Source organism: Pipistrellus kuhlii, unplaced genomic scaffold, assembly GCF_014108245.1.
Source record: "Pipistrellus kuhlii isolate mPipKuh1 unplaced genomic scaffold, mPipKuh1.p scaffold_m20_p_3, whole genome shotgun sequence".
Lineage (NCBI taxonomy): Eukaryota > Metazoa > Chordata > Mammalia > Chiroptera > Vespertilionidae > Pipistrellus > Pipistrellus kuhlii.
Window position 1 is genome coordinate 102,256,664 of NW_023425529.1, and position 24,506 is coordinate 102,281,169.

The 24,506-nt window shown below is 38.7% G+C and overlaps 1 protein-coding gene across 3 annotated transcripts in view; it reads right to left on the reverse strand.

Moving 5' to 3' along the window:
- The window catches only part of SACS (sacsin molecular chaperone), a 51,808-nt gene extending 30,797 nt beyond the window's left edge, over nt 1-21,011 (reverse strand). For 2 of the 3 annotated variants that reach the window (XM_045588611.1, XM_036456221.2), the window contains exons 1-5: nt 20,751-21,010; nt 20,499-20,649; nt 13,227-13,314; nt 12,032-12,117; nt 8,710-8,821 (exon numbers count right to left, since the gene is read on the reverse strand). In XM_045588611.1, the coding sequence (XP_045444567.1) occupies nt 8,710-8,821; nt 12,032-12,117; nt 13,227-13,314; nt 20,499-20,649; nt 20,751-20,761 (448 nt within the window). In that variant the 5' untranslated portion in view covers nt 20,762-21,010. Of the gene's footprint in view, nt 1-8,709; nt 8,822-12,031; nt 12,118-13,226; nt 13,315-20,498; nt 20,650-20,750 lie in introns of all 3 variants that reach the window. The other variant, XM_045588612.1, reaches the window with a different exon arrangement.
- Nucleotides 21,012-24,506: the final 3,495 nt, after the last annotated feature.

Below are 24,506 nucleotides of genomic sequence, written 5' to 3' on the forward strand. Positions count from 1 at the left end.
TATTGTTTAAGGTTTTTAATCAAGGTATAATTCCGATCTTACTCATCCTGGAATGAAGAGGGAAGCTGTATATTTTGTCTTTGCTCCAATCTACTTGAGTCTCATTGAATCTCTGCCTCTATCCCTGAGATCAATTTAAAATATTCCACATTTATCCTAATAAAAAGGGTGTTCTCGGAGAATAAAAATGGTGGCAGAGCAAGTGGATGCTCCCAGGAACAAACTGATCTTACAACTAAAGTACAAAAAAAACCTTCCTGAATAATCAACGGAAAACTCTCAGGAGTTTTGGTCCTCTGACACTTGAGGACCAAAAGTGAAAACTGCATAGAGACTGGTAGTGGGGGAAGAAGTGTGAAAGGGCTGGCAGGCACCCATAGACAAAAACTGAAGTCCCGGAGAGATAGGAATCCTATCAGTTTATAGGCAGAGACGTCCCTGGGGGCTTTGAGTTTAAGCCTGATCTAATTATTCAAAACAGACAGTCAAATAAAGAGCTTTCCAGACCAGAAAAGGCTAAATGAGTACATCACCACCAAACCGGCATTATAAGAAATGCTAAAAGGGACTGCTGTAATGAACAGAAAAACAGAGAGAGAAACCTAGCCATACAAAAATTTAATGGCAATAAATCAGTACCTATCAATAATAACTAATGTAAATGGATTAAGTGCTCCAATCAAAAGGTGTAGGGTAGCAGAATGGATTCAAAAACATGACCCAACCATATGCTGTTTACAAGAGACCCACCTCAAAATAAGACACACACAGGATGAAAGTGAAGGAATGGAAAAGAAAAAATTTCCATGCAAATGGAAAAGAAAAAATGCTGGAGTAGCAATACTTATATCTGACAACATAGACTTTAAAATGAAGGCCATCACAAGGGACAACAAAGGTCACTACATAATACTAAAGGGATCAATCTGACAAGAGGATTGGAACTGTGAAGGCAGAACCCTGGTAAACATACATGCACCCAACATAGGAGCACCTAAATATATAAATCAACTTCTAGGACTTTAATAAAGAGACCAACAACAACACAGCCATAGTAGGAGGCATTAACACCCCTCTGACTTCACAGGATAGATCTTCCAGAAAAAAAACGAAAAAAAAACTTAACAAGGAAACAGAGACTCTAAAGGACACACTGGATCAGATTAATTTATAGACATTTATAGATCATTTCACCCCAAACAGCAGAATATACATTCTTCTCAAGTGCACATGGGCCATTCACAAAGATAGACCACAGGTTAGGACACAAAAGTCTCTATAAGTTCAAGATTTAAATCATATTGAGCATCTTCTCAGATCACAGTGGAATGAAATTAGAAATCAACTATAGTAAAAATAACCAAAACATTCAAACACATGGAACCTAAATAGCATGCTATTAAACAATGAACAGGTTACCAATGAGATCAAGAAAGAAATAAAAAACTTCGTATAGCCGAAACTAGTTTGGATCAGTGGATAGAGCGTCGGCCTGTGGACTGAAAGGTCCCAGGTTCGATTCTGGTCAAGGGCATGTACCTTGGTTGCTGGCACATCCCTTGTAGGGAGTGTGCAAGAAGCAGCTGATCGATGATTCTATCTCATCGATGTTTCTAACTCTCTATCCCTCTCTTCCTCTCTGTAAAAAATCAATAAAATATATTTAAAAAAGACAAAAAACCTTCCTATAAACAAATGAAAATGAACACACTACAACCTCAAATCTCTGGTTCACAGCAAAAGGAGTCCTGAGAGGGAAATTCATAGCACTATAGGTCTACCTCAAAAAAAAAAAAAAAATTAAAATATTAGCAATAAACTATTTAATACTACAACTTAAAGAACTAGAAGGAGACCAACAAGAAAAGCCGAGAGTAAGTAGAAAAAAGGAAATAATAAAAATTAGAGCAAAAATAAATAACATAGAGACAAAAAAAAAAAAAATCAATGAAACCAATTGCTAGTTCTTTGAAAGGATAAACAAAATTGACAAATCATTAACCAGACTCATCAAGAAATAAAGAGGATCCAAATAAATAAAATCAGAAACAAAAGTGGAGGAGTAACCTCTGACACCACAGAAATACAAAGGATTGTAAAAAAATACTATGAACAACTAACTATATGCCAACAAGCTGGACAATGTGGATGAAACAGATAAAACTAACACCTATATCCCTCAAATTATTTCAGAAAATCCAAGAGGAAGGAACACTTCCAAATTCTTTTTATGAGGCCATCATTATCCTAATTCCAAAACCAGATAGAGACAGTAGAAAGAAAAAGAATTAAAGGCCAATATCCCTGATGAACATAGATGCTAAAATCTTCAATAGGATTCTCCCAAATTAGATCCAGCTTACATTAGAAAGATGATACTCCATGACCAAGTGGGATTTATTCCAGGGATGGAAGGCTGGTAAAATATTTGCAAATCAATAAACATAATACATCACATAAACAAACTATAAAGCAAAAATCACATGATCATATCAATAGATGCAGAAAAAGCACTTGACAAAATACAACACCCATTTTTGATAAAAAGTCTCAGCAAAGTGGGAATAGAGGGAGCATTTCTCAACATGAAACAGGCCATATATGACAAATACTCAATGGGCAAAAACGAACCATTTTCCCTAAGCACAGGAATAAGACAGGGATGCCCACTTGCACCACTCCTGTTTGACATAGTACTAGAAGTGATATCCATAGCGATCAGACAAGAAGAAAAAATAAAATGCATACATATTGGAAAAGAAGAAGGAAAACTGCTATTGATGATATAGAAAACCTTAAAGACTCCATCAAAAAATGACTAGGCTTGCCGAAACTGGTTTGGCTCAGTGGTAGAGTGTCGGTCTGCGGACTGAAGGGTCCAAGGTTCGATTCCGGTCAAGGGCATGAACATTGGTTGCGGGCACATCCCCGGTAGGGGGTGTGCAGGAGGCAGCTGGTCGATGTTTTCCTCTCATCGACGTTTCTAGTTCTCTATCTCTCTCCCTTCCTCTCTGTAAAAAAAAATCAATAAAATATATTTTTTAAAAATGACTAGACTTAATAAATGAATTTGGCAATGTAGCAGGATACAAAATTAACACCCAGAAATCTAAGGCTTTTTTATACACCAATAAATGAACTCACAGAAAGAGTAACTAAAAAACAATCCCATTTATCATTGAAACAAAAAAATTAAGATACCTAGGAATAAACTTAACTAAGGAGGTAAAAGACCTATATTTGGAAAACTACAGCACATTCAAAAAAGAGATAGAGGAAGACATAAACAAATGGAAGACTATACCATTTTCACGGATTGGTAGAATCAACATCATACTACCCAAAGCAATTTATAGATTCAATGCAAACCCCATTTAAATACCAAGAGAATATTTCACAGCCCTAGAACAAATTTTCCAAAAATTCATCTGGAATAAAAAAATACCCTGAATAGCTGTAGCAATCCTGAGAAAAAGAACAGAGTTGGAAGGATCACAATACCAGATATTAAACTACTAGAGGCCCAGTGCATAAAAGTCATGCACAGGGGAGGTGTGTGTCCCTCAGCCCAGCCTGCACCCTCTCCAATCTGGGACCCCTTGAGGGATGTCTGACATCTCTCTCACAATCCAGGACTGCTGGTTCCCAACCGCTTGCCTTCCTGCTTGCCTCATTGCCCCTAACCACTTCTGCCTGCCAGCCTGATCACCCCCTAACCACTCCCCTACCAGTCTGATTGACACTTAACTGCTCCCCTGCTGGCCCGATTGCCCCTAACTGCCCTCCCCTGCCAGCCTGGTTGCCCCTAACTGTCCTCCCCTGGAGGCCTGGTTGCCTCTAAATGCCCTCTCCTGTTGGCCCAGTAACACCTAACTGCCCTCCCTTGCCAGCCTAGTCCCCCCTCAACTGCCCTTCCCTGAAGACCTGGAATCCGCAACTGCCCTCCCCTGCAGGCCATCTTTTGGTGGCCATTTTGTGTCCACATGGGGGCAGCCATCTTTGACCAGATGGGGGTGGCCATCTTGTATGTTAGAGTGATGGTCAATTTGCATATTACTCTTTTATTAGATAGAATATTACAAAGCCACTGTTTTCAAAACAGCCTGATACTTGCACAAGAAGAGACATATATTATAGATAAATTTGACACAATAGAGAACCCAGAAGTCAACTCAAGCCATTATGCTCAACTAATATTTGACAAAGGAGTCGAGAGCATACAATGGAGTCAAGACAGTTTCTTCAATAAATGGTGTTGGAAAAACTGGACAAATACGTGCAAAAAAATTAAACTAGACCTCTAAGTTAAACCATACAGAAAAATAAACTTAAACTGGATAAAGGACTTAAACATAAGATGAGAAACTATAAAAATCTTAGAAGAATCTATAGGCAGCAAAATATCAGACCTATATCGTTGCAATATCTTTACTGATACAGCTTCTAACAAGAGAATAACAAATGAGACTATATCAAATAAAAATCTTCTGCACAGCAAAAGAAACCATCAACAAAACAACAAGAAAACCCACCGCATGGGAGAACATATTTGCCAATGTTATCTCCAATAAGGGTTTAATCTCCAACATTTACAGGGAACTCATACAACTTAATAAAAGATAAACGATGCAATAAAAAAAATGGGCAAAAGACTTAAATAGACACTTTTAGACAGAGGACCTACAGAAGGCTGAGAGACATATGAAAATATGCTCAAAGTCACTAATCATCCAAAAGATGCAAATCAAAATGACAATGAAGTACCATCTCACACCTGTCAGAATGGCTATTATCAACAATCAAAGAATGACAAGTGCTGGTGAGGATGAGGAGAAAAAGGAACCTTCCTTCACTGCTGGTGGGAATGCAGACTGGTGCAGACAGTATGGAGTTTCCTCAAAAAATTAAAAATGGTGCTCCCATTTGACCTACTTCTAGAAATATATCCCAAGAAATTAGAAACACCAATCAGAAAGGATATATGTTCATAGCAGCACAAGTTATAATAGCTAATATTTGGAAACAGCCCATCAGCAGATTAGTGGATTAAAACACTGTGGTACATCTACACAATGGAATACTATGCTGCTGTAAAAAAGAAGGAACTCTTACCATTTGCAACAGTATGGATGGATCTGGAGAGCATTATTCTAAGCGAAATAAGCCAGTCAGAGAAAGATATCTCATGATCTCACTCATTTGTGGAATATAACGAACAACATAAACTAATGAACCAAAATATAGCCAGAGGAAAAAATATTTTTGAATATAATAGAAGTAATACTGTTATTGCAGATTTTTAATATTTCCTATAACTTTGGTGACATTATACTATGTTAATACAGTTTTAGTAGTGTTATTATATTTAAAATATTTTTTCTTGATATATTAATTTTTATTGAGTAATATTATTTTGTTAAATCATTTTTCATTTATTATTTTTATTGATTAAGGTATTACATATGTGTCCTCATCCCTTCTAACATTTTTTGAAATACTTAAGTTTATTGCATGTAACATTATTTTTAAAATAATTTTTATTAAAATATTCATTTATTGCATGTAACATTATTATACTTAAAATAATTTTTCTCGAAATATTAATGTTTATTGCATGTAACAGTATTATATTTAAAATTGATTTTTTTAAATAAAATAAAATAAAAAGGGGTGTGATCTTGGTTCTGAGTGATATGAAAAAAGAATAAACCCCCACGGAAAAAAAACAAAGGATTATCTGAGGAGGAAAGGGTTAGCAAGCAGCAGGCTGTACTCTATTTTCTCCTCTTAAAGAGAATACCCAAGCCAAAATCTCCTTATAAACACTCTGCTGACAGATTTCTAGGCAAACACAATAACAATATTTATAAGCAGAAAAGACCCAATCTAGTGAATGTTTTTAGAAGGTTGCTTATTGAAAATAAACCTGGAATTTATAGATTTAGAAGGCATAATTTCCTGAAAATATCCCAAGCTATGTAATTATCAGAGAAAAACACGAACGTTTTTCATGACTAAAATAACTTGGTTTGGGTACCTAAAGGCCTGCTGGCATCACTCAGAGGTCACTTGTGTTCAACTAGGGCCATGGTGTGTCCTCACACAGCATGAAAGAACCAAGAAGGAGGTGCTAGAAATCCAAGACATCCCCTTGCTGCCTTTACATGTGTCTGTCTCTTAATTAACCATATCCTTGAAATCCTTAGGAAAATGTGAAACTGGGTAAGATCTATTATTCTTCTGTAACTGATGTAGCAAATTGAGCTTTTTGTCATGATTATGTAAAAAAGAAACAAAAACAAGTTGAACTAAAGAGTTCTCATTTACAAAACTAAATATTAATAAAGGAGGAAATTCTGTAATCTAAGATTACACCACCAAAGACAGCATACTTATCTGAATATAAGAGAAAAACATTCTTTTAAATATATATATATTTTATTGATTTTTAGAGAGGAAGGGAGAGAGAGTGATAGAAACATCAATGATGAGAGAGAATCAATGATCAGATGCCTCCTGCATGCCCCCTACTGGGGATCAAGCCCACAACCCAGGCATGTGCCCTTGGCCAGAATTGAACCCAGGACCTTTCAGTCTACAGGCCGACGCTCTATCCACTGAGCAAAACCAGCTAGGGCAAGAGAAAAACATTCTTAAAAATGCAAGTGTGTAAGGCCCTCAATAAATATTTGTTAAATAAAGATATCAAAGATTATTTCTACTTTTATGTGCCCACGTTTATTTTAAATTAGCTAACCTGGTATGACTTTTAAAAGCCTATCTTTAGCCCTGGCCAGGTTTTTCAGGGGTTTGAGTGGCATCCCATACACCAAAAGGTCTCAGGTTCAATTCCCGTTCAGGACACATACCTAGACTGCAGGTTCAAACTCCAGTTGGGGCACATATAGGAGGCAACCAATTGATGTTTCTCTCTTATATCAATGTTTCTCTTTCTCTCCCTTCCTCTCTAGAAACATATAGATATCCTCAAATGAGGATTAAAATAAATAAACAGCCTATCTCCAAGTATACTTATATACAAACTCAGTTAAGTAAAAATATTTGTTTCAAATATGTTTAAATAAAAGTCAAGGCTAGAAGCAAAATATATACATATACTAATAAAAGGGTAATATGCTAATTTGACTGGGAGACTTTTCCAGAAGACCTTCTGGATGTTCTTTTGCATAAAGCCATGGTGGCAGGGCCGAGGTAGAGGTGGTTAGGGGCCAAGAGGAGAGGGCAGTTGTGGGTGATCAGGCCAGTGGGAGGAGGCTGTTGGGGGTGTAAATTTGAGGATCAGAGCTGCCACTCTACATACCAGTGCCCTCACTGTATAGGATCAGGACTTAAGCAAACACCCCTCATCATCACATTCAGTATTTTTTTAACAATGATTACATTAAACCATAGAATCTTAGACCCAAGAAATCTTACTGGCTCAATCCTCTCATGACCAACGGAGGTGAAATGACATGACCAAGATCACAAATATGGCAGGAGTTAGGACTAATTATTATGTCTCACCACATCTCTTTATAGAATAAAAAGATGCAGCTCTCATATCACAAATTTAACCTAAGAATGAATCTATTAGGTATAAGAAATACTAAATATTTAATGTTTAAATATTTAACAATGTTGATTACCCTCCTGAACCACAAAACATATTTTTTAAAAAATATATGACTTACATCTCTTTAAAAATGTGTTCAGGAAAAGGTCTGAATTGATCCTCTTTTTTCTCAATAACTTTCTATGTAATTAATATAGTCATTTGCAATCATCCTATTGACTTTAAAGCTGCACTGAAAATCATGAATTAAAAAAACAAACAAAAACACTTCAAAGAGTACAACTGGAGATATTAGAATCTATTGGTTATAATTCTCCTACTGTCTTTTGTTTTTCTTATTCTTTTCTCTCCTTCAAAATTTCTTTCCAACTCACTTCAAAACATTTCAAGGGTATCCTATAAGCAGAAGCCTCTACTTTCGAAATGTAGAGAAGTGATATATATATATATATATATATATATATATATATATATATATATATATATGGAAAAGGTATATTTTTGTGTTACTAAATATATAAGATACTCAGAAGTGACTTAATAGAACAAGAGGCTTATGTTAGTTGGCAGAGTTTAGGGGCGCCAGTGCATCCAGTTGAAAATTACTTTTGACTCCCCAAAAACTTCAATGGTCCCTCAGTATCCACAGGGGACTGGTTTCAAGACAACCCACAGACACCAAAAAAGATGCCCAAGTCCTTTATATAAAATAATATAGAACAATGTATCCAGTATTCATATATTCCTACCTGTGGATCAAAATTATATTATTTTTAACCCACAATTGCTTGAACCTGAGGATGTGAAACCCAGGAACACAGAGTGAAAACTATATATTAATTAAAAAGAATCTGCATATAAGTAGACCTGTGCAGTTTAAACCTGTATTGTTCAAGAGCCAACTGAATTTATACTGCTTGTTAATTTGAGCTGAGATTTTTTTCTTTGTTCTTTAGAAATACCAACTAGCAGAGATTCCTGCCCACTGAAAGCAAAGAAAACCATCTGAAGTGGAATGAAGTATATCAAGAAGTGAAGTATAAGTGGTAATTAGACTGTTCATTAAACAGAGTATTATAAGTCACTAAAAATTACCTGTTAGTAAAAACTTATTCCTAAATATTGACTCTTACCCTGATATTGTGCCATATCTTTTGACCAAAGAGTTTCTGTTCCATATTGAGTTTCATCATACAAAAATTTTACTTCTGTGGCACCAGCATCTTCTGCGTTCTGAATTAATTCCTAATCAAAATATACACCAAAAATAATATTTCATAATACAGTAATCTACTGCCCATCTTTATATTTACCTACAATATTTAAAAAACAATTTCATTTAAATAAAGAAAACCCACTGCTTGCATCATTATCGTTAAGATCTGGTGATGATACTACTGAAAGTAATTGTCACACACATATGAGTATGGTTGAAAAGACCATGAGTCCTTCTTCAATTACACATACTTACAATGCCTTTTTTAACTTTCTGCTCTTAGCTTGCAACACAAATCCTGTGACTGTTTACAACTCTGCCTCTTATTTACAACCTACCCAAAGCCTTCAAACAAAAGAAATTACTCAAGTTCCAACCTGCACAGACTGCTTTGCCATTTGGCATAAATGCCCATTCTCAAGCAGTTACCTAAAAAGATCTTTATTTATCATTTGCTTACCAAACTTACCTTTCTCTTAGAAAAAAAAAAAATCAGTTTATGTACAGTATGTTGCATCTTGAAAATTTGAGGTATTAGCATGTCTTTTTCCTATATTAAGATGAAAGTTTTTTGAAGGTCAGCACTGACTTATTCCTTTCATTAAAAAAAAAAAAGATAGTAATATTGTTTAGTGAATAAGTAAGTTGATGGGGGAGTGGGTAATCAAACCATTGCAATGTGAGAAAGGAAAGGACAAACTACAAGATTTACACCCATCAGTAGCCTCAATAAAATCCCCAGTCTCAATAACCACTTCGGCACACATACCAAGATCATGTTGGGAGCTCCACACTCTAAAATAAGAGTCCAACTTCTAGAGCCAATCCCATAATCATTAGAACTTGAAATGAACTTCAAAGATATTATCCCTAGTTTATTTTGGACCTTATCTAAAGTATAGAAAAGTCAACATGTAACAATTACCTGGGTGAGCTGTGATTTAGGCCAAACCAAATCAGGTGGTTACATTTTAAATGGAGGAGTCTTTAGAAACACAGTAACTCATCTTGTATTTTTACACTCACAAACCTCTAACATTGGGAAGAACTATATTTTAACTTTTCTGGCACCTTGGTATTACTAAACCTGGAGTGAGGTCAAGGGAATGGGCAAGAACTGAAGACAGCAATGCCAACAGCAAAGCCTTTATCAGAGTAAAAAGGTGACAGTGCCCACATGAGAAGAGACAACTCTAAACCTTAGTAAGGGACTAGCACAGATCTAAAGAGCTAGCTCTGAGATTAGGTAAGACGTGCAGTTCACTGGGTACACACCAAGAGGTTGGGAAGTCTTACCCACCTGCTGTTCAACCCCAAACATGCCCTCATCTACCTGCTTATTCACTACAAATTACTCCTGTTCACACAACTGCTATTTCTCATAGAATTTTTAAACTAGTTCCTACACTATTTAGTCTCACAGAATCCCTGAAATTAGTAATCTTATTCACATTAGGCTATTATGATATAAAGGAGAAATAAAAATTAAAAGGGAGCAAAATATAATGTTAATTTTCAAAATGAGAGCACTTCAGAGGTTGGATCTTGCTTTCATTTGGATATCTATTTTTTATTTATGTGCATTTTAGGAAGCAGAGATGAAGAAAACTGGAGATAAAGTCCCAACTCCCAGGCTCCAACTATCAGCCTCAAGTTGAACAAAAAATAGGATGGGATGCTTTTTCTCAGGGGATCTCTCTCAAACTGATTCTAAGAAGCGGCAATAAATATGTCAATCTGCATATAATCTTGGGCGATTCATTAAAATATCTGGACCTTCCAGCAAACATCACAAAAGGCATAAGTCTAAGATTCCAATTAAATTAAAATGGTTGAATTCTACTAAAACTTCTAAAGGAACAAAGATTAAATTCAGCTGGCTCGCACATAAATCTATACAGTAAGCAAAGAGGAAGGAGTAAATATCAGCTGCTTGCTAGCTATAGGAATGTCCAAAGAGCTCACTCATGCTGAAACTGGTTTGGCTCAGGGGATAGATAGAGTGTTGGCCTATGGACTGAAAGGTCCCAGGTTCGATTCCGGTCAAGGGCATGAACCTTGGTTGTGGGCACATCCCTGGTAGGGGGTGTGCAGGAGGCAGCTGATCAATGTTTCTCTCTCATAGATATTTCTAACTCTCTACCCCTCTCCCTTCCTCTCTGTAAAAAAAAAAATAAATAAAATAAAAAAAAATAAAAAAAAAATTAAAAAACAAACAAACAACACAAAAAAAGAAAGAGCTCACTCATTTCTGTGGCCTTGTTTCCTGATAGGATTTATCACTCACTTTTGAATTGATAAGACTCCTGTTACCATCAACTAAACCTTCAAATTTAAATTTGTTCTCTGCCTCTCTACCCCCATTACAACCCAATAAACATACTCTTCCTTTCACTTTCCTAATATGTCAATATAAAAATGGTTTGCAAATTAACTCTGTGAATCATGATTCCTATTCTGAAAGAATATATGTCATTATTAAAATCACTGAAGGTGCAGCAATCCTCTTCCAGCATCTATCTGAGTATGACCATTAACCTAGTCCTTATTTCCTAAAAATTTACCATCTAAACTAGAAAATATGAGGACTAAAAAATTGGTAATAAACACTAAATAAATTAATGAAGGAAAATGCATAATAACTGATCTTTTACAACTAAGGAGGTTTCTTGCTAAGTTTAAACACAAAATCTAATCTTTGCAATATCTTCCATATTGCTTTCTTTTATGGTTACTTAATTTTTTATGAGTGTATTCAAACTAAAAGAATACATCATAAATAGCTTTAAATAACTGAAATAATTAGTCTTCCTAAAAACAAACTCTAAAACCAGGAGTCAAATGAGCACATGTCTGTGGCCCCTTATGTAGATTCTGTATTATTTTGCTTGTGTGTTTGGTCGGTTGGTAGATCTGTAATGCCACTATACAGTGTTTCACATGCAATTCACAAAATTACATTATAGAATTATATACAGTTACCAGAAAGTGTTCCTAGAGTAGCACTGCTTGATTATAGCAACTTAGTGGGTCCCTTTTGCTCTGAAACCCCACATATTTATATAGATTGTGTTCTCAACCTACACCATTCCATGAATGCACTGCAGGTGCAGAGGGTAGTAAGTACAGCCATTCAAATCTAGACAAAATTCCAAAACATATAAACACTAACAAGACTTCTAAGTAATTTTACTCCCCCTCATTTTTATCAAAGTAAATTCACACAACACATGCCCTACCTTAAGAATCTGTCCTCCTTCTGGATATCTTCTTAAAATGTCCTTGAGAAAATCAACAAGTGGTGGAGTTGTTTGACCAAATCTACCTAAAATAAAAATCCCATGGCCTGTTACCAATGTGTTATTTGGTTTCAAGACACAGTAAAATTCTACAAGTTAAAAACATCATGTTTTACTGCAGCTCTTGGTTATGAAACTCTATCTAGTAAACAGATTCAGTAGAGTAAAGCAGATTCTGCCCTGGCTAGTGTGGCTCAGTTGATTGGAGCATCATCCTATACACCAAAAGGTTGTGGGTTTGATTTCTGGTCAGGGCACATACCTAGGTTGTGCATTCGATCCCCAGTTGACAGAGGCAACAAATCAATGCTTCTCTCTCACATTGATGCTTCTTTCTCTCTCCCTCTTTCTCCCTGCCCCATAAAAAAAAAAAAAAATCAATGGAAACATATTTTCAAGTGTGGATTAAAAAAAAAAAAGTAAAGCAGATTCAATTTTATCAAATCTCAAGATTCTTCCTTAGCTACATATTAAGTTTTAAAAACATGTTAAAAAATATACTAAATGTCACAAAAGATTATTAATTAAAAAATAAAGAGCATGGGGGGAAAGGTTGATGTTTTCCAAAACAACTGAAATAAATGGTGCTTTGCTGCAAAATAATAAGCCAGAGCTAATGGTGCTGATAATGACATTCTTAATATTCTCAATCTTAACTAATGATCTGATTATTCTGAAATTCAGCACAATTGTCTAAATGGCTGTCCAGTCAAATACCCTTAAGCAATTCTAAGAGATTCTTAGAATTGGCTGACCAGGTTTCCTTCAGATAGGTGACAGTCAAGTACAGGGAGAAATGGGGGGAGGAAAGCAATTTCTAAGATGCAAAAATTTTCAGAACAAAAAAAATTGTATGTAAGTAAAAAAAAAATCTGTGCTTAAGAAACAGGATCATCACTATAAATTTATTTGCTTCATGTTTGTACAACTATGCACTAAGACAAACCCCAACTGTTCCACAGGCTAAAATATCCCACATATTTTTATGAATCACTAGCTCCATTTGCTTTTGTTTTCCTCTGGCCCTGATATACACTCATCACATTCCAATGTTATATACTTTCATTTCACTTTTAAAACATAATCTTTTTTCAACCAAAAAAGGCAAAATATCCTGTTAAAGTCAATGTTATACCTCCCCCTTTTAAGCCTTTTGATTGAAGGTTTACAAAAAGATGACAATTTTTAGAAGTCAGTTCTCCAATCTTGATCCAGTCAGGTAACTGAAAAAAATAAAATAAAATGTATGAAAAGCAGAATAGTTCCTAATACTGTAAATTCAAAACTTTACCATAATTTTTTTTCACTTAAGATATAATGCTTGTTAACTGTTCTAATAGAAACTAAGTTGCTCTGGAGAAGTGAATGTTTCAAAGAATAAAAATTTAGTAAAGAAATTTATTTAAAAATTTCAAAGATAGTTACAAATAGATAAAAATACACATATTTCTGCTTTTAAAATAATTTAAATGTTATATAATAATGAGAATCATAAACAAAGTCATTCTTTTAATTAGCAGTTCCAAAGTTGCTCAGAGCACAGCTCTATGAGATGTCAACAGATAGTAGAGGACAAAAAAAAATGTTTTAAATTAATTGGAATAATTTGGGGTTTAGGGCATTTAGCATGTTAATATATATTGTAACTTTCTTAGAAAGGATTACACTAAGCAGTATTCCACAAATTTAGCATTGGTTTCTTTTTCATTTATTTTCTAGGATATTGTTTCCAGAAATATACTTTGGAAAACACTGCTACAGATGTTACTACAATAAAGGTATGGTGTAAAAGGAAGGGGTAAATAAGAACTCCAACTTCTGAAGCTGCTTTAGTCTACAATTTTCCTGAAATTGGCTTTCCTAAAAAACACCTTGATGTTCATTTTCCTTTTGGTGTTTGTTCTGATTCTCATAAGGGTAAGGTTCAATATGTGTGATTATAAGCCACAGGAGCAGTGGCTTATAATTTACTTTATTTATAATTTACTTTATTTTTTGGAAAATAAAGTAAATAATCCAAAGCCAGATAAACCTTGTCCCTGCCGGTCCACTCTTGAGTGTTGCTATGGAATGGCTCCTTACAGGTGAGCAGTCTGCAAAACATTCCTCAAAAGCTCACCTGAGGAACCACCATTGTACCTTTTACTTCCTTGACAAAGTGTGAAGGACATAATTTACCTTGTCAAAAATTCAGTATTACTAGCCATTTCACACTGATATCTTCCAGGATCCCTAGAGCTCAACTTATCAAAAGGTGACATCACTAGCTTTCCTTCCATCACTTATTGCTCATTTTTTTACTCACTATAATTGGAAAGCTGGGGGAAAAGTCCTCTCTCTCACCAAACCACAGTCAAATTACTTACTTTCTGGGTACCAGCATGTCCCTCCCCAACTTTTCTCATAGCTAACTTGTTCTCTACGTCCAATTGTTCAGACCCTCTGCATCTCAAATTTGCATAACAATTCCATATGGTCTTCTTACTTTCTGTACATCGTCTTTATTCTAGTCCCTATCTCTAACATACAAATCTGAATGTGTTACAGTTCCCAGTTTATGAAGCACTTTCTGTACATATCCCCACTGAATCTTAACGCAAGCCTGTAAAAACTCCTTGAACAGGAAATATGGATAAGAATAATTATAGCAGTATTGTTTTAAAATAAAAATTTAGAAACTATCCAAATTTTATGGCATATTGATACAATGAAATATTACACAACAATAAAAAGTGAATTAAGAAAACTGTACATAAATTTGGGTGAATATTCATAACATAATATTCAGAGTAAAAAGCTAATTCCAGGTTTCTACATATAGAATAATACACTTATAAAGTTCATAAGTAACTAAAAATAAACAGTATATTACCTACGTTATATATTTAGGTTACACATAGACACATACATACACATATATACATAAACATCCTATATAATAAAAGGCTAATATGCAAGTTGTCCCCTCAACCAGGAATTCAACCAGGGGGTGAGGCCGGCTAGCCAACTGGCTATGGCTGCTCCCCCAGCCAGCCTGGCCTGATCGTGGCCCTGATTGGGGCAGGTGGCCAGACCCCACTAGTGCATGAATTCACATGCACCGGGCCTCTAGTGTGTATATATACATGTATATAGGCTGGGGATAAGTACAAAGGTAAATATAAACTATCAACAGTGTTCTAGTTCTCCAGTTGGGTGATGTCATTATTCATTCTATTATTAGTTAATTAAATACCTACTAAAAGAGAGCCATGTATGAGCCAAGAATTACTAGTTCAATTCAGTATAGCCAAGGTACATTTAAAGGAAGAAAAGCAAGAAGGAAGGCAAAGAAGGGAGGGAGGGAGGAAGGGGAGATGGAAGGAGGAAGGGAGGGAGGGAGGGAGGAAGGGAAGAGGAGATGGAAGGAGGAAGGGAGGGAGGAAGGGAGGGAGGGAGGGAGGGAGGGAGGGAGGGGTTAGGGAGGGAGGAAGAAGATCCATAATGCATGAAAAAGCTTCCAGGTCTTAAAGGGAACTTGAAGAGGAAGAAGACACAGATTAGCACCACATTAAAAAAACCAGATGTAACTGGCTATGTGAGTTTGACAATGAATGCTTTTGGCAGATGTTATCAGTGACTTATTTACAAGGTAGTGATTCTCCCAAAGAGAAAGCAAGCAGTGCAGATAACTTGAGCAGTGCAATCTGCTTTCTCCTCCAGAGCGTGCCAAGATTTGAGGATTTTGCTCGGGCCTCATTCTTTTTTGGACCTTAATTGCTCCAACCAAACAACATTGGTCCTATTCACCTCCAGAGGCAATAAAAGCTCAATAGTAGTCCATTTCAGCCTGGCCAGTATGGCTCAATCATTAAGCATTGATCTATGAACCAAGAGGTCATGGTTTGATTCCCATTCAGGGGCACATGCCCAGATTGTGGGCTCGAGTCCCAAGGTGGGTGTACAGGAGGCAGGCAATTAATGATTTCCTCTCATCATTGATGTTTCTATCTCCCTCTGTCTTCCTTCCTCTCTAAAATCAATTAAAAAATATATTTCAAAAAAGTAGCCAATTTCAGTCTTTATATTTGTCTTTAAAATAGTAATTATAAAATAATTTTAACATCTGGATTTCAGCCTCCCTTGAAAATCTCCGAGTCGCTCATTTTCATTTACTATGAAACTAACTTCAAATTATTAAGCAAACAATACAATTTTAATTGTAATCTGGATCTCCCAACACTTCTTCCTTTGTTCAGTTGTCAAGGACACAAGGAGGTTTTCCAGATTTAAAAGCTGACAGGGAGGAGGACATTTTTGATCAAAAGAGAAGAAAGTGAAGTGATCCTTCAAACCTGGCTTGAGGCGCAAACACATTTGGTATGGATCAGGAAAACGGACCAGAAAGATGCACAGCTATAACAAATAGCTTCAGTTTCTGCCTGGGACAGGAGGTAGAGAAGTTAGAAACGCCACTTCCAGGCCAGGAAAAGCAAAAGAAACAAGTAAACAGAGGATGCTAGGTGACCCAGAAAGACTAAGGCATAAGTACCTACTGCTAACTATGTCCAATGCCAACCAAAGTGGGTGACAAGGAGTTGTCAACAGCTTTTGTTTTCTGCCTACCCTAAAATATTTATAATTCTTGTCAATAATTCAAATCTAAAAGGTTATAAACAGCATTAAATTAAAAAGGAAAATAAAACCACCTCTGTGAAAGATGTACTTAAAGGTGCACGTAAAGGTGCACATAAAGATGTACACAAAGGTGCCCTTTAATGGCACATGTTAGCCTTACTAAGTTTATCATTTTGTAAAGGTCACAAGCCTATCACCTCTGAATCACAAGAGAATTGTGCCCTCTGCTTGTTTTCGGGGGGAACTCCATCCTTGACTTTCAAGTTCATTTTAACGGTTTAAGCTCTGTTTTAAAGAACTTCACATTTAGCTTTTTTAAAATTTATCGACACCCTGACAGATTCTCTGTGGTATGGCAGAGTAAAAAGTTCAGACTTTAGAATCAGACAGACATGGGTTCCAGTCCTAGTATGATACTTCTCTCTGAATCTTGGCTTTACTAGTCTACAAAATAGAGTAGTAATAATGAACTCATGAGCTTGTTTTCAGTAGTAAGTGAGATGATATATATACAAAATATCTAGAACAGTGTGTGGAACACGGTCAGTAGCTCAATAAATGTTAATAATACTCCCAATGTATTTACAAAGTACAGAAAAAGAAATATGCTGAAAAAGTTACCTCCCAAAATTGTACCTCTAGCCCTGACATCTATCCCTTGAGCTTCAGACTTACATCTGCCTGTTGAATATACTCTAGTTAGACTCTTATGTAGCAGAGATCGTAGAATTGGTTAGAATTCATTTATCCCATTTCTAGTAGAAACAGGAAAGCAGATTCTAACATGGTCATTAATTTGGCCCCTGTAACCCACTGACAGTAGGATCTATCTATATCACCTACGTGTTTTTGCTTTTACCTAGATGTCTCGTTTATGTCCTGCCATCAGCTGAACCATATACAAAAGCAAACTGGTTACCACCTTTCCTCCAAAATTAGGTATCTTCTGTACCTGTTTATGTCTGCTAACCGAACCAATATTTTCCTGATCTCACTCAAAGCTTCTGAACATCCTTGGCAAATCCTTCTGCCTTATTCTACATCACACCTCCTCCCCACACTGCTCGTGGCACCCCTCCCCCCCAATTTTGTACCAAACTGCCATAATTTTATATTTTTAAAATTTTCCTATACAACCTTTTCTTTCAGTGTTACCAGTACAATCATAGTCTAGAACAGTGGTTGGCAAACTGCAGCTCGTGAGCCACGGTTTGCCCCTCTGTTGACTGAGTTTGCCAACCACTGCATAAGGCAAGTTTTGACTTCAGGTTAAAGACATTTAGTACATTATTAAAATGTTTTTTTAAGTGTTTTTCCCTAAGGCAGTGGTCAGCAAACCCATTAGTCAACAGAGCGGCAAACCGTGGCTCTTGAGCTGCAGTTTGACAATCACTGGTCTAGAACCTCACTACCTCATTATTAGCATAAGTTTCCTAATTGGACCCTCTCCACCAATCACTCACTCAAGCTGAAACCTCTACACATCACTGAAATGTTTACCATCCCATACCAATACTTTGCAGACACCTCCAAATACATTTCCAATGGCAAGTCTGAGCCACAACCGAGCCTTTGGGTATAACCACATCTAGGGGACAAATGGGCAAAGCAGAACCAGAGGAGTAACCAAAGAAGTGGGTATAGAACCAGCAGTATATACATGGAATGGTTAAAAGACAGGAGTAGGCACAGAAAAAGAAGTGAGAATGATGAGCTTTGCTCCTCAATTCCATCCAAAGTCACTGTCTGTATACCAACTAAGACCTTGGGGAACTGGAAAAGAGGGCTGATCCGTGGAGCAACATAAGAACAGGCTAACAGGAAATCTGGGTCTACGTGGACATGTGACCAGTGACTGGCCCCAGGTACACAGAAGGTCAAGATTACATTGAGGAATTAAAATCACAGGTACCAAGTACTTCCCCAATATTTATACTAGACTAGAGGCCCGGTGCATGAAATTCATGCATGGGTAGGGTCTTAGGTCTGGCAGGTGATTAGGGACGATTTGTGGGGTGATTGGTGGTGTGATTGGGGGGGCCCTGCTGACTCCCACTTTGGCTGGCCTGGAGCCTGCAGGTTGGGGGCAGCTCCTGTGTCGAACATCTGCACCCTGATGGTCAGTGCACATCATGGCAACTGGTCGTTCCACCAGGCATTCCGCTGTTTGGTTGATTTGCATGTTAGGCTTTTATTATATAGGACTAGAGGCCTGATGCAGGAAAATTCATGCACCCTCACCCTCTCACAGTATGTACCACTGAGAGCTTAGACCCACTCCCCATGGAGAGAGAGCCCAAGCCACAGTCTGGCCTCCCTCTGTGAGAGGCAACCAGATAGGCCAATCAGGGGACAGTGCCAGCCACTGAGCAGCCAGCCCTGCCCCGCCCCGATCACTCCTCTGCCACTGCCCCCTGTTCGCTGTCCCTTCCCTCTGCCTGCTGGCATGTGCTTTGATTGGCCTGGCACCACCTGCTCGCCAGCACCTCCACCCCCAACCGAATGTTCCACCATTTGGTCAATTTGCATATTATGCTTTTATTATATTGGAATGTAAGGAAATCTAATACTAAAAATGGCATTCTTTAGGCTTAAGTATTCCCTGCATATTTGTTCAACTCTTTATCATCTCCTTTAAATCCTGAAAATGATGTGGAGGTTTTTTTTTTATCATAGAAAAAATAAAGATACTTATTAGCATAAATAAATGTTAATTTTCAGCAATATGTCTCCATGTAACTCTTCCCTTAGTTTCACCAACCTTAAAGGATATATTTAACAATATGAAATACTCCTATTTTCCATAGTTTTGATCTGCTAAACCATTCATTTATACCTTAGAAGTTTTAATATAAAAGTACTCCTCAAGCCGGGGCCGGTTTGGCTCAATGGATAGAGCGTCCGCTTGGGGACTGAAGGGCCCCGGGTTCGATTCCGGTCAAGGGCATGTACCGTGGTTGCAGGCATATCCCCTGTAGGGGGTGTGCAAGAGGCAGCTGATCGATGACTCTCTCTCATTGATGTTTCTAACTATCTCTCTCCCTTCCTCTGTACAAAAATCAACAAAATATATTTTTAAAAAAAGTACTCAAACTAATAGCTTCTACATGAAAGTATGTCTGAAGATCCTTTCAGTGTAATTTTCTGTGATTCAAAACTGGGGGGAAACTTCTAAGCCATAAAAAGGTTAAGATATTTACCAATGTTGAATGTGTAACAGAAAAAAATAAGTAATGATTAAGTTACTTCAATGATGATGTCTCTAAACACAGAAACAACAAAAATCCTCTGGTTATAATGCCCATCAAAAAAAGTATCTTGCCCAGCCAGTGTGCTCAGTGGTTAAGCCTGGAACTAAGAACCAGGAGGTTAGGTTTGATTTGTCAGGGCACAGGCCCAGGTTGCAGGCTGAGCCCCCCATTGGCCCGCAGGAGGCGGCCAATCAATGGTTCTCTTATCACTGATGTTTCTGTCTCTCTCTCTTTCCCTTTTCCCTCCCCCTCTAAAATCAATAAAAAATATTCTTTTAAATAAGTATCTTAATTTCAGGAAGTGAAGATTCAGACAAAATGGAGGAGGGGGACTGCCAAGTTGAAATGGTAAATCCATAAAAGTCACCGTGAGAGGAACACACCCGTGTCATTTTGCTCAGTTATTTGCAAAGCAGTCTTTGCAGGGGGACCGCTTCCTGTCTTCCAGGAGGAGAGAACAGACCCGCCGGGCTCTTACGGACCCGCGGACGCCTGTGCCCCTAAACAGCGCCCTCCCGAGGGGGCGGGGGGCGGCCTACCTCGCGGTCCCCGAGCCACAGCCGCTGCTCCGGCGCCGGGAAGCCGGTCTCCGCCGCGATGCTGTCCTTGAGGTCGCGCACCGTCCAGGCCTCCGGCGCGGCCAGGGTCCGGCAGCCGGCGCAGCCGGGGAGCACGGTCACCCGCAGCCACCTGGCGGAGGCAAAGCGGCTCAGTGGGGTCCACGTGGGCCCGCGCCCGCCCAGCCGCCCGCCCTCTCCCCGGGGCGGCCGGCGCCCCCGCGGCGGGGTTACCTGTCCCCCATCGTCCGCGCCCCCGCGGGCCCGCGCCCGTCCCGGTGCCCGGAGCCCGGTCCCCGCCGGCCCCGCGGCGCCCAGAGGCCCGGAAGGCCGGATCCTCATCCGCAGCCGGGCGCCCCGCCGCAGAGCCCGGGCGGCCGCCGGAGCCGCGGGGGAAGCACCGAGGAGCCGCGGCCCCGCGGGCGGAGCGCAGGAGGCGGCGCGCGCTCCCGGGGCTCAGGCCGCGGAGGAGCCGCGGGCACGCGCCCGCCCGCAGGACCGTTAGCCGAGCCCCCGCCCCGCCGGGCCCGCAGCGCCCCGCCCGCCCCGCCCGCCCCGCCCCAGCAGCGCCCCGCCCGCCCCGCCCCAGATGTGTTTCCCTGACGAGTTTAACAGTTTTATGAAAGGCAGAACGTGGTGCCTGCTCTCCTCCAATTCTGACGACTTTTAATCTCCGGAGGCGTCCGGAACAAGAAGTAGGGAGGGGAGCGCTGTGACTGCAGAACACTAATGTCTGCAGTGGCCCCAGCCGGGCTGGCTCAGCACACAGAGCCCGGGTTTGATTCAGGTCCAGGGCGCATGCCCGCGTTGCAGGCTCCAGCCGCAGTAAGGGGCATGCAGGAGGCAGCTGATCAATGATTCTCTCTTATCATTTATGTTTCTATCTCTCCAAATCCCTTCCTCTCCGAAAACAATAACAATATATTAATAAAATAAAGTCTTCCATGGTTTCATTTCCTGTTAGTTTTTAAGACACAAATGTAGGATCAATGACTCAGTTTGCTGAAGAAAGGAGTGCCTGAAGGAAAGTAATAGATGAGAATAAACATAAACATATCCTATGACGTGTAAAAATATACATATGTGATTTATTTTAGCAATATTATACTGTCAGTACCCTAAATTTTTTTTATCACACCTGCTCTTTGAAATCAGAAACTTGAGCCTTAGAGTTTATGGATCACCCGGAGTAACTAACATTGCCTTGTAATTTAGAAGTGTATGTGGTTTGATGAAGTTTCAGAAAATGTCCTTTCCTCTGGCTTATTTCTCATAGGTATGAATGACACACATTGCCAAAAATAATGGCAACATCTATTAAAACAATTCAAAGGCTGTGTTGTGAACAAGTAAATTTGTGTGCTTCTTGTTTTGATTCTATCTTAAATAGAATTACTTTTTAATGTTTACCCCAAAATGGTATTAATTACTACTGTTTCTCAATTCCCTCTTCTCCCTCACCTCCACAAAAAATATTACTCAGAACGCATTATCGGTAATAAATATACAGAATGCCCCTACAGCAGTGGTTCTCAACCTTTCTAATGCCGTTTCCCTTTAATACAGTTCCTCATGTTGTGGTGACCCCCAGCCATGAAATTATGTTTGTTGCTACTTCATAGCTGTAATTTTGCTACTGTTATGGATCATAATGTAAATATGTGTATTTTCCGAAGGTCTTAGACTCTAAAGCAGTGGTTCTCAACTTGTGGGACATGACAGGTTGAGAACTGCTAGTAGGGTCGCCTAAGACCATCAGAAAACACAGATATTTACATTATGATTCATAACAGTAGCAAAATTACAGTTATGAAGTAGCAACGAAATAATTTTATGGTTGGGGATCACCACAACATGAGGAACAGTATTAAAGGGTTGCGGCATTAGAAAGGTTGAGAATGACTGCCCTACAGTGTTCATCCCTTTCTTCTAAACGTATTTAAAAGGAAGAATGCTTTAAGTCATGCAGGTCTTTCCTACTTAGAACAAATAATCACAGTAAATCAATAAAAGAATATGCTATTTAAACAAAAATATCAGGCCAGAAAAACCTCATGAACAAACATTTTCTTCTTTAATCAGACAAGACTGCACAAACAAATGCATTTGAATATCAACAAGTGGAAAGAATATGAGCTATCACTCCTTGCTATAGTGTCACAGCATACCTACCCCAGGACAAATCTTTCACACTTAACTCCTTAGACAATCCCCAAATCTACTTGCTTCCTTATTCACTCTCCTTGGATATGAATAAGGCCCTAGATTTCCCATCACTCTTAGGGACAAAAACAAAACAAAACATAGGTGTTGAATTGAAGACTTGAGAGACCAAGAAATGACCTTAATGGAGAGGATTTCACAAGAAGCAGATTTGGTTGGGGAAGGAGGCTGATCATAAGAAGCTTGAACATCTGAATTCAACGTACACTCAGGATTCATTTTAAAGGGTTAGTTGGCATGGGAACTTCAAATCTGGAACTACAAATCAGGTGTCAAACCTGAAGAAATAGATTCAGTAATCAATTGTTTAATCATTTAGGTAATATTTATTAAACCTTTCCTGTGTCCCAGATGGATACATTTCTAAATAATAGGAACACAACATGAACAAAGCAAAGCCCTCTATCTCATGCTTACACACTAAGGAAGAAAGACACCTATAAACACATGGACCAATAATATATCAGTTCATTGTATGGAGCCAGGCAGGGAAAGTACTATTTAAAAAAGGACTATATCCCAAGAAACCAGAAGCACCAATCGGAAAGGGTATATGCACCCCTATGTTCATAGCAGCACAATTTACCATAGCTAAGATTTGGAAACAGCCTAAGTGCCCATCAGCAGATGAGTGGATTAGAAAACTGTGGTACATCTACACAATGGAATATTATGCTGCTGTAAAAATGAAGGAACTCTTTCCATTTGCAACAACATGGATGGACCTGGAGAGCATTATGCTAAGCAAAATAAGCCAGTAAAAGCAAGATAAATATCACATGATCTCACCCATATGTGGAATATAATGATTAACATAAACTGATGAACAAAAACAGATCCAGAGACAGGTAGCACTGAACAGACTGTCTAACCTCAGAGAGAAGGCAGGGGAGTGGGGGTTAGAGATCAACCAAAGGACTTGTATGCATGCAAATTAGCATAACCAATGGACTCAGACACTGGGGCTGAGGAGCTTGCCCTCAGGGGTGGGAGAGGCCAGGGGGAGGGTCAACGGAGAGGGGAGGAAGGAGGCATATATAATACTTTAAACCACATGTGTCAAACACAAGGCCCTCGGGCCAAATCCGTCCCGCCAGGCCTTGCAACGTGGCCCGCACCGCGCTGTCATCACTGCACTCTGCTGCGTTTCCATCACAATGACAGTTTATGACTGTTCAGTAAACTATTCGGCCAGCGATTTAGGCTGGATTTTAGATTTTGGCCCCTTCTCTGATTGAGTTCGACACCCCTACTTTAAACAATAAAAGGGGGGGGGCAGGGTAAGGTAAGAGAGTAAAGGAGTTAGAACTCTTTTCTAAGAAGTTACATTTGAGCAGAGGCCTGAATGAAACACAGGAAGATGAAATTACCCAGAAAGCGCTTATGTGAGAAGAAACAGGGTAGAGCAACTGGTGTAGTCCATGCTTCCACCATCTTTGACCTGAATTTGGTAGCAACGCCCCTTACTTGTTCTACATCTTCTACTTATCCCCTATCCAAACCATTCCTCAACCTTCCACAAAATCAAATTTGGAATTGGTGTATATTTTGTTTACTATGGCTTTCCAGGCCAGAAAGAGGCCCTAATGTAGAATAGGTGCTCAGTAAATAGGAAGGAAGTAAGAGAGGGAGGAACAGAGGGAAGCAGGGACAAAGAGAGGAAGGGAGAGGGGAAGAGGGAGAAAAGAGGAATGAATAAATATCTGAAAAATATAGAAAAGTAGAAAGAAGCTCTAACATTATTCATAATTCTAACACCACAATACA